At 40.9% G+C, this 15309-nt stretch overlaps 1 protein-coding gene across 1 annotated transcript in view; it reads left to right on the forward strand.

Annotated features, from left to right (window-relative positions):
- LOC109823315 overlaps positions 5673-15309 on the forward strand; it is a 10966-nt gene continuing 1329 nt past the window's right edge. Inside the window, exons 1-6 of the mRNA XM_020389599.1 lie at positions 5673-5899; positions 7900-8487; positions 8702-8791; positions 9303-9419; positions 9512-9704; positions 11360-11772. Coding sequence (XP_020245188.1) covers positions 7924-8487; positions 8702-8791; positions 9303-9419; positions 9512-9704; positions 11360-11772 — 1377 coding nt within the window. The 5' untranslated portion in view covers positions 5673-5899; positions 7900-7923. The remainder of the gene's footprint in view (positions 5900-7899; positions 8488-8701; positions 8792-9302; positions 9420-9511; positions 9705-11359; positions 11773-15309) is intronic.

Here is a 15309-nt window from a genome sequence, read left to right on the forward strand (position 1 = left end):
GTTGACTTTTGTCGCAACGCGCTGTCCGGCGTTGACCTAAGGTTACGCGTTGACCGGCGTCCACCTTAGGGTTTTGAACCGCGTAGGTTGGCTTTTGTCGTCACGTGTTGACTTTCGTCGTCACGTGTTGACTTTTGTCGCAACGCGCTGTCCGGCGTTGACCTAAGGTTACGCGTTGACCGGCGTCCACCTTAGGGTTTTGAACCGCGTAGGTTGGCTTTTGTCGTCACGTGTTGACTTTCGTCGTCACGTGTTGACTTTTGTCGCAACGCGCTGTCCGGCGTTGACCTAAGGTTACGCGTTGACCGGCGTCCACCTTAGGGTTTTGAACCGCGTAGGTTGGCTTTTGTCGTCACGTGTTGACTTTCGTCGTCACGTGTTGACTTTTGTCGCAACGCGCTGTCCGGCGTTGACCTAAGGTTACGCGTTGACCGGCGTCCACCTTAGGGTTTTGAACCGCGTAGGTTGGCTTTTGTCGTCACGTGTTGACTTTCGTCGTCACGTGTTGACTTTTGTCGCAACGCGCTGTCCGGCGTTGACCTAAGGTTACGCGTTGACCGGCGTCCACCTTAGGGTTTTGAACCGCGTAGGTTGGCTTTTGTCGTCACGTGTTGACTTTCGTCGTCACGTGTTGACTTTTGTCGCAACGCGCTGTCCGGCGTTGACCTAAGGTTACGCGTTGACCGGCGTCCACCTTAGGGTTTTGAACCGCGTAGGTTGGCTTTTGTCGTCACGTGTTGACTTTCGTCGTCACGTGTTGACTTTTGTCGCAACGCGCTGTCCGGCGTTGACCTAAGGTTACGCGTTGACCGGCGTCCACCTTAGGGTTTTGAACCGCGTAGGTTGGCTTTTGTCGTCACGTGTTGACTTTCGTCGTCACGTGTTGACTTTTGTCGCAACGCGCTGTCCGGCGTTGACCTAAGGTTACGCGTTGACCGGCGTCCACCTTAGGGTTTTGAACCGCGTAGGTTGGCTTTTGTCGTCACGTGTTGACTTTCGTCGTCACGTGTTGACTTTTGTCGCAACGCGCTGTCCGGCGTTGACCTAAGGTTACGCGTTGACCGGCGTCCACCTTAGGGTTTTGAACCGCGTAGGTTGGCTTTTGTCGTCACGTGTTGACTTTCGTCGTCACGTGTTGACTTTTGTCGCAACGCGCTGTCCGGCGTTGACCTAAGGTTACGCGTTGACCGGCGTCCACCTTAGGGTTTTGAACCGCGTAGGTTGGCTTTTGTCGTCACGTGTTGACTTTCGTCGTCACGTGTTGACTTTTGTCGCAACGCGCTGTCCGGCGTTGACCTAAGGTTACGCGTTGACCGGCGTCCACCTTAGGGTTTTGAACCGCGTAGGTTGGCTTTTGTCGTCACGTGTTGACTTTCGTCGTCACGTGTTGACTTTTGTCGCAACGCGCTGTCCGGCGTTGACCTAAGGTTACGCGTTGACCGGCGTCCACCTTAGGGTTTTGAACCGCGTAGGTTGGCTTTTGTCGTCACGTGTTGACTTTCGTCGTCACGTGTTGACTTTTGTCGCAACGCGCTGTCCGGCGTTGACCTAAGGTTACGCGTTGACCGGCGTCCACCTTAGGGTTTTGAACCGCGTAGGTTGGCTTTTGTCGTCACGTGTTGACTTTCGTCGTCACGTGTTGACTTTTGTCGCAACGCGCTGTCCGGCGTTGACCTAAGGTTACGCGTTGACCGGCGTCCACCTTAGGGTTTTGAACCGCGTAGGTTGGCTTTTGTCGTCACGTGTTGACTTTCGTCGTCACGTGTTGACTTTTGTCGCAACGCGCTGTCCGGCGTTGACCTAAGGTTACGCGTTGACCGGCGTCCACCTTAGGGTTTTGAACCGCGTAGGTTGGCTTTTGTCGTCACGTGTTGACTTTCGTCGTCACGTGTTGACTTTTGTCGCAACGCGCTGTCCGGCGTTGACCTAAGGTTACGCGTTGACCGGCGTCCACCTTAGGGTTTTGAACCGCGTAGGTTGGCTTTTGTCGTCACGTGTTGACTTTCGTCGTCACGTGTTGACTTTTGTCGCAACGCGCTGTCCGGCGTTGACCTAAGGTTACGCGTTGACCGGCGTCCACCTTAGGGTTTTGAACCGCGTAGGTTGGCTTTTGTCGTCACGTGTTGACTTTCGTCGTCACGTGTTGACTTTTGTCGCAACGCGCTGTCCGGCGTTGACCTAAGGTTACGCGTTGACCGGCGTCCACCTTAGGGTTTTGAACCGCGTAGGTTGGCTTTTGTCGTCACGTGTTGACTTTCGTCGTCACGTGTTGACTTTTGTCGCAACGCGCTGTCCGGCGTTGACCTAAGGTTACGCGTTGACCGGCGTCCACCTTAGGGTTTTGAACCGCGTAGGTTGGCTTTTGTCGTCACGTGTTGACTTTCGTCGTCACGTGTTGACTTTTGTCGCAACGCGCTGTCCGGCGTTGACCTAAGGTTACGCGTTGACCGGCGTCCACCTTAGGGTTTTGAACCGCGTAGGTTGGCTTTTGTCGTCACGTGTTGACTTTCGTCGTCACGTGTTGACTTTTGTCGCAACGCGCTGTCCGGCGTTGACCTAAGGTTACGCGTTGACCGGCGTCCACCTTAGGGTTTTGAACCGCGTAGGTTGGCTTTTGTCGTCACGTGTTGACTTTCGTCGTCACGTGTTGACTTTTGTCGCAACGCGCTGTCCGGCGTTGACCTAAGGTTACGCGTTGACCGGCGTCCACCTTAGGGTTTTGAACCGCGTAGGTTGGCTTTTGTCGTCACGTGTTGACTTTCGTCGTCACGTGTTGACTTTTGTCGCAACGCGCTGTCCGGCGTTGACCTAAGGTTACGCGTTGACCGGCGTCCACCTTAGGGTTTTGAACCGCGTAGGTTGGCTTTTGTCGTCACGTGTTGACTTTCGTCGTCACGTGTTGACTTTTGTCGCAACGCGCTGTCCGGCGTTGACCTAAGGTTACGCGTTGACCGGCGTCCACCTTAGGGTTTTGAACCGCGTAGGTTGGCTTTTGTCGTCACGTGTTGACTTTCGTCGTCACGTGTTGACTTTTGTCGCAACGCGCTGTCCGGCGTTGACCTAAGGTTACGCGTTGACCGGCGTCCACCTTAGGGTTTTGAACCGCGTAGGTTGGCTTTTGTCGTCACGTGTTGACTTTCGTCGTCACGTGTTGACTTTTGTCGCAACGCGCTGTCCGGCGTTGACCTAAGGTTACGCGTTGACCGGCGTCCACCTTAGGGTTTTGAACCGCGTAGGTTGGCTTTTGTCGTCACGTGTTGACTTTCGTCGTCACGTGTTGACTTTTGTCGCAACGCGCTGTCCGGCGTTGACCTAAGGTTACGCGTTGACCGGCGTCCACCTTAGGGTTTTGAACCGCGTAGGTTGGCTTTTGTCGTCACGTGTTGACTTTCGTCGTCACGTGTTGACTTTTGTCGCAACGCGCTGTCCGGCGTTGACCTAAGGTTACGCGTTGACCGGCGTCCACCTTAGGGTTTTGAACCGCGTAGGTTGGCTTTTGTCGTCACGTGTTGACTTTCGTCGTCACGTGTTGACTTTTGTCGCAACGCGCTGTCCGGCGTTGACCTAAGGTTACGCGTTGACCGGCGTCCACCTTAGGGTTTTGAACCGCGTAGGTTGGCTTTTGTCGTCACGTGTTGACTTTCGTCGTCACGTGTTGACTTTTGTCGCAACGCGCTGTCCGGCGTTGACCTAAGGTTACGCGTTGACCGGCGTCCACCTTAGGGTTTTGAACCGCGTAGGTTGGCTTTTGTCGTCACGTGTTGACTTTCGTCGTCACGTGTTGACTTTTGTCGCAACGCGCTGTCCGGCGTTGACCTAAGGTTACGCGTTGACCGGCGTCCACCTTAGGGTTTTGAACCGCGTAGGTTGGCTTTTGTCGTCACGTGTTGACTTTCGTCGTTAGGGGGCTGGTTGAGGACACCCCAAGGGGGGTGTCTCGGCTCCAAACCCGAGACACCCCCATGGGGTGTCTCGGCCAATGGCCGAGACACCCCCCTTGGGGTGTCTCGGTTGTGGCCGAGACACTCCTTAGGGGGTGTCTCAGCTATTGGCCGAGACCTGTTCGGGTGTCCCCGGTTCAGCCCGGGGCCGTGCCGTTGTCCCGTCGTTGACTCGCGGTTGATTTGTCGTCCGAACTTAGATTTGAGTGATCCCGGGTGCATTGGATGATACCACTTGTCGCGCGCCTATGCGGAAGCGTTGCACGCACACACAACGAACTTGAGATCACGGAAGAAGAAAGCCACACACTTGCACAAACCAAGCCAATTACGACAAATCAAACCAAGCGCGCCGTGCGGAAGCGTGCTCGACAACCAAACGAGTCGGTGAGCGATGAGAGAAGAAAATCAAAACCAAACACGAGTGTAATTCACAAAATAACGACCAAAATCACACACAAACACAGGAATTTACGTGGTTCGGCAATTGCTTACGTCCATGGGGAGAGGATGGGGAGATTTTACTATATGGAGGAGAAATACAACGGGTTACAACTCACAAAATCACTCAAATATAACCCTAACCAAAGCTCTCAACTCCCTCACAATATCTCCCTCTCAAAGTGCTCAAAACAATGCTATTTCTCTCCTCTTCTCTCCTTCAATTGTTCCATATATATAGAAATCCTAAAATCATAAACATACTAGGAATTCTAAACCAAAAGCCAAATCAAATTAGGAATCCTAATAACCTATTACCAAAATAGATTAGGAATCCTAAACCAAAATAGATTAATTAGGAATCCTAATAACCTATTACCAAAATAGATTAGGAATCCTAAACCAAAATAGATTAGGAATCCAGCAATTTCTAGTTGAAAAAACCCAGGCGGGAGGGTGTGTTATTTGTAAATGACGGATGACTAAATTTGAGATTCTTTTTTGTAAAATATTATAGAGTCTTGTGAGAAAAGTTTTTAAGTTCATGGGTTGATGTGAGATGAAAAAGTTTAAGGGATTTATGTGCAAAAACCCATGAAAAAGTTAAGAGATGAAAAATTATACGTGCTGGCTTCTTGATATCCCAAATTCCCATACACTATTTAATCAAGATATCCTATGTTCACAAAAGGAGAATTTAAAAAAGAAGATCATTTTTAAAAATAATTAGTAAAATCGACTGTTTTATAAAATTATTAGTAAAATCAAACTTTTTTTAAAAAGAGATCGATTTTGCACGGGACTAGTAGTCCTATGTATTTAGTTTTTATTAATTAAACCTTAAGCATTTCGGAAGAAAGTACATGAGGCGATCATTTTTGATTAACTGTGGTTAGCAACCACTAATTACATGAGACTACTAGTCCCGTGCATTTTAAAGTCAGTATTTTACAAAATCAATCTCTTTTTAGCCACTAAGAGGTCGATTTTGCTAATATTTTTATAAAAAGATCAGTTTTGCTTATTTTTTTAAAAAAAATAGTATTTTTCTATAAAAAAAATCTCCTTCACAAAATTATCCACCATTATCTGGCAAAACCATTCTACCAAATTATCCCACTATCAAAAATTATCCCACTTCAACTGCTAAAGCTTCAAACGGTTAAAACCCTCCTTTAGTATCCTACTAATAAATCCTATTTTGGAGGGAGAAAAAGAAACAACTGATCGCGAGAAAATTCGACTTCTTCTTCGTTTTCTTCGTCCGGCTCCTCTCCAGCCCCCCCAGCCCCAGGTAATTGGGTTCGAAAGAACGACCGAAAGGTCAACGTGCAAATGACATATTTTGAAGGGCTCATATGCTAAAAAAAGCTTCACGATAATAGGACTGTTGACTCTCTCTCCTCCTCTGCCCTCCACATTATTTAGCTCTTCACAATTCTCCGTGTCGCCCAGCGGCAAAAACCTTCACGCCTCCTTTCTCCGACGCCGGAAAATTCCTTTTAACCCCCCCTCGGGTACGCCCACATTATTTTTTAGTCCGTTGCTTACAATATTTAATTTTTAACCTCCTATATCTACCCTTTTATTGAAATTGCTAGATTATTCATCAATGGCGTCTCTTTGTGCACAAATCTCAGAGTTTCTTGAATTCTTGATTCTACGAATTAGGAGCATGTTTTAATTATGAAATCATTTTGTATTTCGCTTGGCAGAGTGCACAACTTTTAGATTCAGATCTCGTGTGGGTCCGAATAGAAAGAAAAAGTTCGATTGGTATTATGATATTGAGTTGTTAGTCAATGACGCAATTAGTTTAACCTTGTTAATACCAAGTAAGGCACTAAAAGATGCCAGCTTTTCGTCTCTCACGTTTTAGTGTTTGTACGTCATCTTTTTTTTTATTTTATAAATAGTGGCTGATGTTGATATCTCTCTGAATTTTGTTACTTGCTCCATCAAGTTTTGTTGTTTCCTGGATTTTATAACTTCTTTTCTGCATTTCTTTCCTGATCTTTATTCAAAATTGTTGGCATTCCGCAGAATTGGAAGGAACAAGCTTGTATACTTACAGGAGACCAGCAGAGAATTTTTCTGTAATCTTTCTGTTTGGACTTAACTATAGTAGGAAATCAGCAGAGAATTTTTCTATATATAATCTTTCTGTTTAGACTTAAGTATATACTGAAAGTAACTTCCACTATACCACGACTCCGAAATTGTGTGCAGCTTGTAGGATAAAATGTTGTTGCAGGCTGAACATATTTTTTTTATGAATTAAAGTCTGCATTTTCGGTGTAGCGGTACTTTTTTAAATATGCACGCATGTTGGGATTTGAAACTGGACTGCTCTGATGATCGGTACCATCTTAAAAGTTTCTATTTAGCTTAAAAGTTTCTTGCAGCATTTCCACATTTTTTTTGGAACATGATAAACCATTTTCAGAGACATCATGTTAGTAAGTTATTTTACAATCAAATTCCGTGCTAGACACCTGCGATCATCTTCAAATTAGGTAAAATTTGTGGCCAGGAGAAACAAGTCAGAACTGAGTAGGAAGTCCTATTTCTTTTTTTTAGAAATAAGTCAACAATGAATAGGAAGTCCCATTTCTTTCTCGCACATCCTTAGCCGAGACTAAACAATTATTTTCAAGGGTTAATTGAGAATAGATCCCCTATAGTATACACCAATTACGGATACCACTTGTAGTCCTTTTGCAACCCTGGATTATTCATCAAAGGTGTCACTTTTTGTGCACAAATCTGAAAAATTCTTAAATTCCTGGAGTCTGTGGGTTTGGAGCTTGCTGTAATTGTGAAGTTGTGTAGAATTTTACTCGGAAAGATAAGAAGAAGAACTTTTAGGTTCAAACTTAGATCCCGTGTGGGTCCAAATGGAAAGAAAAAGTTTGATTAGTATTAAGATATTGGTTGTCGGTCTATGATATGTTTAGTCTAACCTTAACACCAAAAGTTAGACACTAAAAGCCAGCTTTGTCTTCTTTGAAAGGTAATATTTTAGTGTTATATGTCATATTTTTCATAGAATAATGGGCTGATGTTCATTTCTCCTTGGATTCTGTTGCTTGCTACAGTTAAATTCCAATCTAGTACGAGTCTAGCATTTCTGAATGCTTCCAATAGAAAATCCATTCCTGTTTTGTTATTTCCTGAAATTTTATTTTTTCAATCAGAAGCTGATTTCGTTGGTAATCTTGAAGAATGTTTCTGAAAATTTTCTGTCCCAGACTTGGTATATTGATGAATTGGCTACAATAATGGCACAAAAGAAGTCAATTCTTGCTTGCTAATTCTATTTGGATGGCTGTAACACGTGATGCACACAGCCTAACATTAACTTTAATTATGTTTCCTGTCACGTTTGATGAATTCTTTCGGTCCCATAAAAATGATATATCAATGCACTTAGTTTCTCATCTTTCTGGATCTATTGTGCCAAATTTCTTTTGTTTCCAACCCCAAATCTCAATTTCACATTTAGTTCCTATTGCAGGTTATCCATAGTTTACTTAGGAACATGGAGCAAGACCCAAACATGATGCATCAAGCTCTAAATAAGGATACAGATCAAAATAGTGATGCTTCATCATCCACAAGTTCTTTTGGGGTTTCTTCTAGTAGATTCAGTGATGGAGGATCCTTTAACAATAGAGTATCCATTAGTCTTTCTCGTGGTGGGAGCAATATGAATGTCTCGGATGAAGGAACAAGTCATAGGTCACTTGGTAGGAGGGCAAGCCGAGGTTCATATCGGAGCTCAAGCAGCCTTTCTCGAGATGTTGGCGATCGGATTCTCAACTCAATCACTCTTTCGCATGAGTTTGCTGAAGAGATACTTGGTGAAGTTGATAGTTCATTGATTGCACAAGTGGGAGATAGTGGAGATCGAGTGACGAGCGAAGATAGGAATGATGGGAGTCGACGCTTTTCGGTTGATGATCGGAGGTCTGTTGAAAATGGGTTTTTATCTGGGTCGCATATTTTGGACTCAGTGATGACTATTTCGCCTGTGGCTGAAGAGAAATCCCCTCTTCCTACTGATGCCATACTTATGCAGAAAGTACGAGTTCCATCATTCAAGGTAAGCCTGCTATTTATTTGTTTTCAAGGTGAGGAGTTTATTAACCACTATAACTAGATAAATGATCGCGTATTCTAATATGAGGATATTTAGTACAAAAATAGGGAGGTAAGAAAATAGACTGAGGGTCATCTGTTGTAACTGCACCTTTAAGTTATATCTTTTATAAATAATGGAATTGGAAAATGATTTTTGATGGTTTGTCTATCTGCAGGATTACGAATACAAGCTTCCTCAAAGATTGGACTATATATTCTATTTGATTCACTATTTTGGTTATAGTATGCCTGATTCTCTGAATTTCGTTTTAAACTTAAGATAAAAGTGTCCCAAAAAGGTGAAGAGTTTTCATCCACCTCTCCTGTCACTTTTTTCTTTGAAGGAAAAGAAAAATTGAAATAAGCAATGTTTCTTACTCAGCTTATACCTTTTCTTCATCCCAAAAATATCCTTTTCTGCTTCTACTTGTTACAGAAGTGCTTATAACTGGATGTCAAAAAAGCAGTCCCCCCACCCACCCCCACCCAAGCCCCCAACCCCCAACAGACAAGCACCTCCCCACGAAAAAAACCATCACCACTAAAGTCACCTTTCATGTTTCTGTTTCTCTAGGCATATTCTTTTTTGATGTACAACCAAACATATTCCTAGAAATCAAAGATTTGGATAGTTCCTACCAAAAAGAACGATATGCATGAACTGAAAAGGTTTTATTCCTTCTCCATTGTTATTATGCGTATTACTTCAGTCTGATTTGCTTTTACAAGACAACTACCTCATTTTCTATAATTCATTTACTGTAGGAATATTCTTAGTCTCGAAATTTTTGTCAGGTATTAACCAGGTACTTGCTACAAAAACTGTTCGGCCCTAGCCTTCTGGCTCTAACAGGGAGTAACACACCTTTGTACCTTGATCTTCCATCTAATATGGTATGTATATTTTATCTTACTCCATGAATTTATCAAATATCATCGCTGCCATTTCCACCGGCTTGATTTACTTCAAATTTTGTGTTTACTAGTTGGGTTCATTTCTGATGGGGTGGTTCGGGGTCGTGTTCAAGCCTGAAATACGTCATATTTCTGAGCATTTAGCTATAGGATTATCAACGGGATACCTTGGAAGTGTAACAACCTTTAGTGGTTGGAATCAGAAAATGCTTGACTTGGCTTCCAAGGGTCACTGGGCTTTTGCTGTTGGTGGCATCATATTCGGTAAGCTAGCTAACACATTTTAGCTGCATCTTGGTCATCCTAGTAAGTATTTAACAGAGTGGTTTCTTCTGTAGACTATGATTTGGCTGATCTTTGATAATTCTTATTGTTTATTTAGATGGTAACTATGAGCGCATCTTATATGTAATCTGCTAGCTATTTACGTTATCCTAATTTGTACCTAAGTACTTAACGAAATGACTTCTTCTCTATGTATGATTCGGACAATCTTTGATAATTATTATGCTTTATATAGATGATAGTTAACGAGGATATCTCATAGCTGGTCTCTTTCTGTTGACATATAGTCATGTGAAGACATAATTTCTAACAACGTAAGAGTTGAGTTCAGGATAAAATATGCCCCAAAGAATTAGAGTGGCTATTTTCCTGATACATGAACATGGGAACATGTGCACGCCACATATGTCCATGGATTTAAAATATTATTCTGGTCAAGTTTGGGACTATGAGGTTTTGATGCTTCATTGCACATAAGATCCAGACACTAGACTATTATCTATCGCCAGTCTGTGTTAGTTTAGTAGCAGCGTAGCCATCTAATTGAATTAATTAGCTAGAAATTGTCTTTCGAGGTCTGATTTTAAACACACTTGCATGTGGAAACTGGACATTACAGTATATAACTTTTCCTTGTAGATGCTACTGGATTGGTGTAACCTTAAAGTCACTTGCCATGTGTTAAATTTAGGGTTAATTGCAAACAGACCATCTGTAGTATCACCCAATTGCAAAGAGACCACCCTGCAGTTCTATTTGTTATGAATAGACCCTATGTAGTTCTACTCGTCGCGAATAGACTTGCTATAGTATTGGCCCAAGTGCGAATATGCTCCCTTAGAGAACTTTTTCGACTCTTTTAAAAGTTAGAAAAAAAAAGCAATTGAGTGTCTATCCTCACCAATAGAACTATAACGGGTCTATCCGCTTCCTCAAACATATTTATTAATTTTAAAGTCAAAAAATAATTCACTCAGGGGGTCTCTTAGCAACAAGTAGAAATCTTTTTTTCTTTTTTGTTTTTTTTTGGGGGGGTGGGGGTGGGGTGGGGGTGGGGGGCTTCTATTCGCAACAAGTAGAACTACAAAGTGTCTCTTTGCAATTGTGTGATCCTATCGGGGGCCTGTTCACAATTAACCCATAAATAAAAGGTTACTTTACCATGCATGTCCTTAGTCCTTATATATTCAAGAAATCACATATTTCAAATTCCCATTTTGCATATCTTTTTTGCATGATCCTTCTTTTGATATATTTTCTGATAGTTAATGGAAACTTAACTGGTGGTAAATCTTAAGGTAGTATACCATGATTACGGAAGAAAACTGCTTCCTTCTTGATATAGTTCTTAAATGGAAAAATTAAGACTGAAGATATTGTCAAATAGTAAGTTTACTATGATTATTGTTTTCATCAACTCCTATCCGATGGAAAAGCATGTCAGCAAAAGTAAATTGAAAATTGAAATACAATGTCATGATGGAAAATATGCAAATGTCAACTTAAAGCATGTGATCTAATGTCTTATATTATAGGAAAACTTAATGGAAAATTAAACTAATAGTTAAAACATGAGCACTCAAATAACCTTATGATCAGTAACTATTCGAGCCTAAATTCTTTTATTGCTACAGGTATGATGATCGTGAACGAAAGCATCAAAATTGGGGTTGAATCTGCAGAGGGACTCCATAAAAGACTCAACCAAAGTTCAGTCACAACTGGATGCAGCCTCGATCTGTGGAGAATAAATAATCGCAAGAGGCATATAACGGTTATGACACTTATATTACTATTACTTGGCTCTTTGTGGGGTTTAAGTGGTGCATTGGCGGGTAAAAAGTTGGATAATGCGACCGATGGTGCTGTTCTTTGGTTGGGCTGCTTGGTGGGCCCACCCGGTGTTTGGGCTCGATGGTACTTAGCGAGGCTTAACGGGCAAGGGTTTGGAAAAAAAGGATGGCTCAAGTGGCTGCCTACTGGAACGCTGACTGCCAACATTCTTGCAGCATCTCTTATGGCAGCCCTTTCGACAATAAGTAAAGCGGTATGTGTGAGATTCTTTTGATATAAGCTCTATTTTGCTTTTGATTGTGTTCTGTAGTTTTCTGGTTTGAAAGACTACCGTATCCCTAATTAACTTATGTTTACTTGTTTCAAGATTGGTAGTCATAGGCAATGGATTAATTTCGAGTAATGTTTCAATTTTTTTAGTCATGAATTGTATAAAGTGGGGTCTTAGCAGCTAATGCCTACCATCATGGATGAAGTAGATAGATATTTTCCAACCACCGAGGAACTCTCTGAAGGTTCATAACTTAATAAGAATGACTATTTATATTTGAAAAACTTGCAAAATTTTGGAGGCGATGTGCACGTGAGCATTTGTGTGCTTGGGGCAATGAAGGTATACTGAGTTTAGAAACTTCACCTCTACATAACTCGATAATATGGTAAAATACCTTTAAAAACTGCCATCTGTGAAGAAAAAATTATTTGCGAGTAAAATATACCGGAAGATACTAGCCAATAAAATTCATAACACCTACAAACTTGTTGTTTAGAAGAATAAACATGCAGACATAAGTCTTTAAAGGTTTACATAAGACTCTTTTTCACACAGCATGACAAAAATTAGAACGTCACAATGCAGCGGTTTCAGTGAAAAGTGATAATTATTCCACTTGCATCAGAAAATGCATTTATTGCCTTATAATTTGAAGATGTACCCAATTTCTTGGCATTCTACAGTCCCTCTCCCAAACAACAGATACCATCTTAGTGGTGTCTGGCTCTTCCCTGTTTCTCTTAGTCCCTTTTCTTAGAAATATGTTTTTCCTGTGTTAACATTTTTTCCCGCTGTTCTTAACAATTGAAGTGACCAAAGATATGTCACGCTACCTGGAATGTTTTGCTTCAGTTCCAGTTTGGATACCAACCATAAGTACTTCCTGCCTGGAGCAAAGAAAAGAGATAGCTTCATTCCTTTTTAAATAGGGAAAAATGCTTCTAGCCCCCCAAAGCCAAGAGAACGTGCTTCCCACCCCTAAGACTTTGTCAACTGGTGTTTTACCTCAAAAATAAAGATTTTATTCTCTGAGCCCCCAAAACACAAAACCCAAGAGATTAAAATATGTGAAGACCATAATATTCTTCTCTCTCTTTTTCTTTTTTATTAAGATATGATGAGTATTATTTTATTATTTTTGTTTTCTCTCTCTTTATCATGATGTACTGAGATGATAGTTAAAATGATTGATGGGGATTATTTTAATATTTTCGTTGTTTGTATTGGGAGATTGTTAAAGTTACGGGTTAATTGTTAAGATTATGAGTTAATTGTTAATGTTACGGGTCAATTATTAAGGTTATGGATCATCTCTCTCTCTATCATAATGTTACTTTGATGATATTGAAATGATTGAAGAGGATTATTATTTTTCTTTTTTATTCTTTTCGTATTTTTAGAATATTCGTTGTTAAGGATAATGGTTGATTGTAAAGGTTATGCATTGATTGTTAAGATTACGGGTTGGTTGTTAAGGTTACGGGTTTGTTGTTAAGGTTATGGGTTTGTTGTGTAGTTTACGGATTTGTTGTTAAGGTTACGGGTTTAATTGTTAAGGTTACGGGTTTAATTATTAATTATTAAGGATAATGGTTGGTTGTAAAGGTTATACATTGGTTGTGAAGGTTACGGGTTGGTTGGTTGTAAAGGTTATGCATTGGTTGTGAAGGTTACGGGTTGGTTGTTAAGGTTATGGGTTTGTTGTGTAGGTTACGGGTTAATTGTTAAGGTTACATGTTTAATTGTTAAGGTTATGTGTTTAATTATTAAGGTTACGGGTTTAATTGTAAAGGTTACGAGAGAGAGAAGGGATTTATAACCTTAACAATTAAACTCGTAACCTTAACAATTAAATCCGTAATCTTAACAATTAACCAGTAACCGTAACAATTGACCCGTAACCTTAACAATTAAACCCGTAACCTTAATAATTGACCCGTAACCTTAACAATTAAACCCGTAACCTTAATAATTAAACTTGTAACCTTAACAATTGACCCGTAACCTTAACAATTGAACCGTAACCTTAACAATTAAATCAGTAACCTTAACAATTAAACCGTAACCTTAACAATTAACCCGTAACCTTAACAATTAAACCCGTAACCTTAACAATTGATCCGTAATCTTAACAATTAAACCCGTAACCTTAACAATTAAACCGTAACCTTTAAAATTAAACCCGTAACCTTAACAATTAAACCCGTAACCTTAACAACAAATCCGTAACCTACACAACAAACCCATAACTTAACAACAAACCCGTAACCTTAACAACCAACCCGTAATCTTAACAATCAATGCATAACCTTTACAACCAACCATTATCCTTAACAACGAATATTCTAAAAATACAAAAAGAATAAAAAACAAAAATAATAAAATAATAATACTCCTCAATCATTTTAATATCATCAAAGTAACATCATGAGAGAGAGAGAGGATCCATAACCTTAATAATTGACCCGTAACATTAACAATTAACTCGTAACCTTAACAAGAGAGGATCCATAACCTTAATAATTGACCCGTAACATTAACAATTAACTCGTAACCTTAACAATTAACCCATAACTTTAACAATCTCCCAATACAAACAACAAAAATAATAAAAAACAAAAATAATAAAATAATCCCCATCAATCATTTCAACTATCATCTCAGTACATTATGATAAAGAGAGAGAGAGAGAAAATGAAAATAATAAAATAATCCTCATCATATTTTAATAAAAAAAGAAAGAGAGAGAGAAGGGTATTATGGTCTTTACATATTTTAATCTCTTGGGTTTTGTGTTTTGGGGGCTCAGAGAACAGAATATTTATTTTTGGGGGCAAAACACCTGTTGACAAAGTCTTGGGGGTGGGAAGCACGTTCTCTTGGCTTTTGGGGGCTGGAAGCATTTTTCCCTTTTAAATATAACTAAACCCGTTCAAAGCACGGGAAGATGCAGGATGCTGAGAAGTTGGTCTAAGCAGAGATATGTTTAAATTATTATCCACTCAAATACTGGTCCTATCTTCTTCTTTGAATTGCTACATATGGAGTAAAGGGGGAAAGTGATAAAAGTTTACTAGGGGACTATCAGAATCCAATTATTCCTTTCTTGAAATTTTCAATAGAGAACTTCATGACTGAGAATTCATCACGTCTGCTTGAAATACATATTCCCATACATACAGTCACATGCATACATACACATATATACACACGCATAAAGTCACATGCACACATTCAAATATATACACCTACATATAATTACGTGCATACATACATCGCCCCACACACACGGACAAATGTCTTTGTGCGTGCATGCTTGCGTGTGCGCAAGGGGTCATGTAGCTTACTCCAAATACTTAGCATGAAAAGACTAAAATGGAGGAAAAATAAAAAAATTGATTCCAAAACTTTGAGATGAAGGCTCTGTTATTTGAGTTTTCATCAGATTTCTAAAGGAAATTTCATGGATAATAATATTCTTTCTCCTGATCTATGCAAAGATGAAGAACAAACATG

Source organism: Asparagus officinalis, chromosome 9 (assembly GCF_001876935.1).
Source record: "Asparagus officinalis chromosome 9, Aspof.V1, whole genome shotgun sequence".
Taxonomy (NCBI): Eukaryota; Viridiplantae; Streptophyta; class Magnoliopsida; order Asparagales; family Asparagaceae; genus Asparagus; species Asparagus officinalis.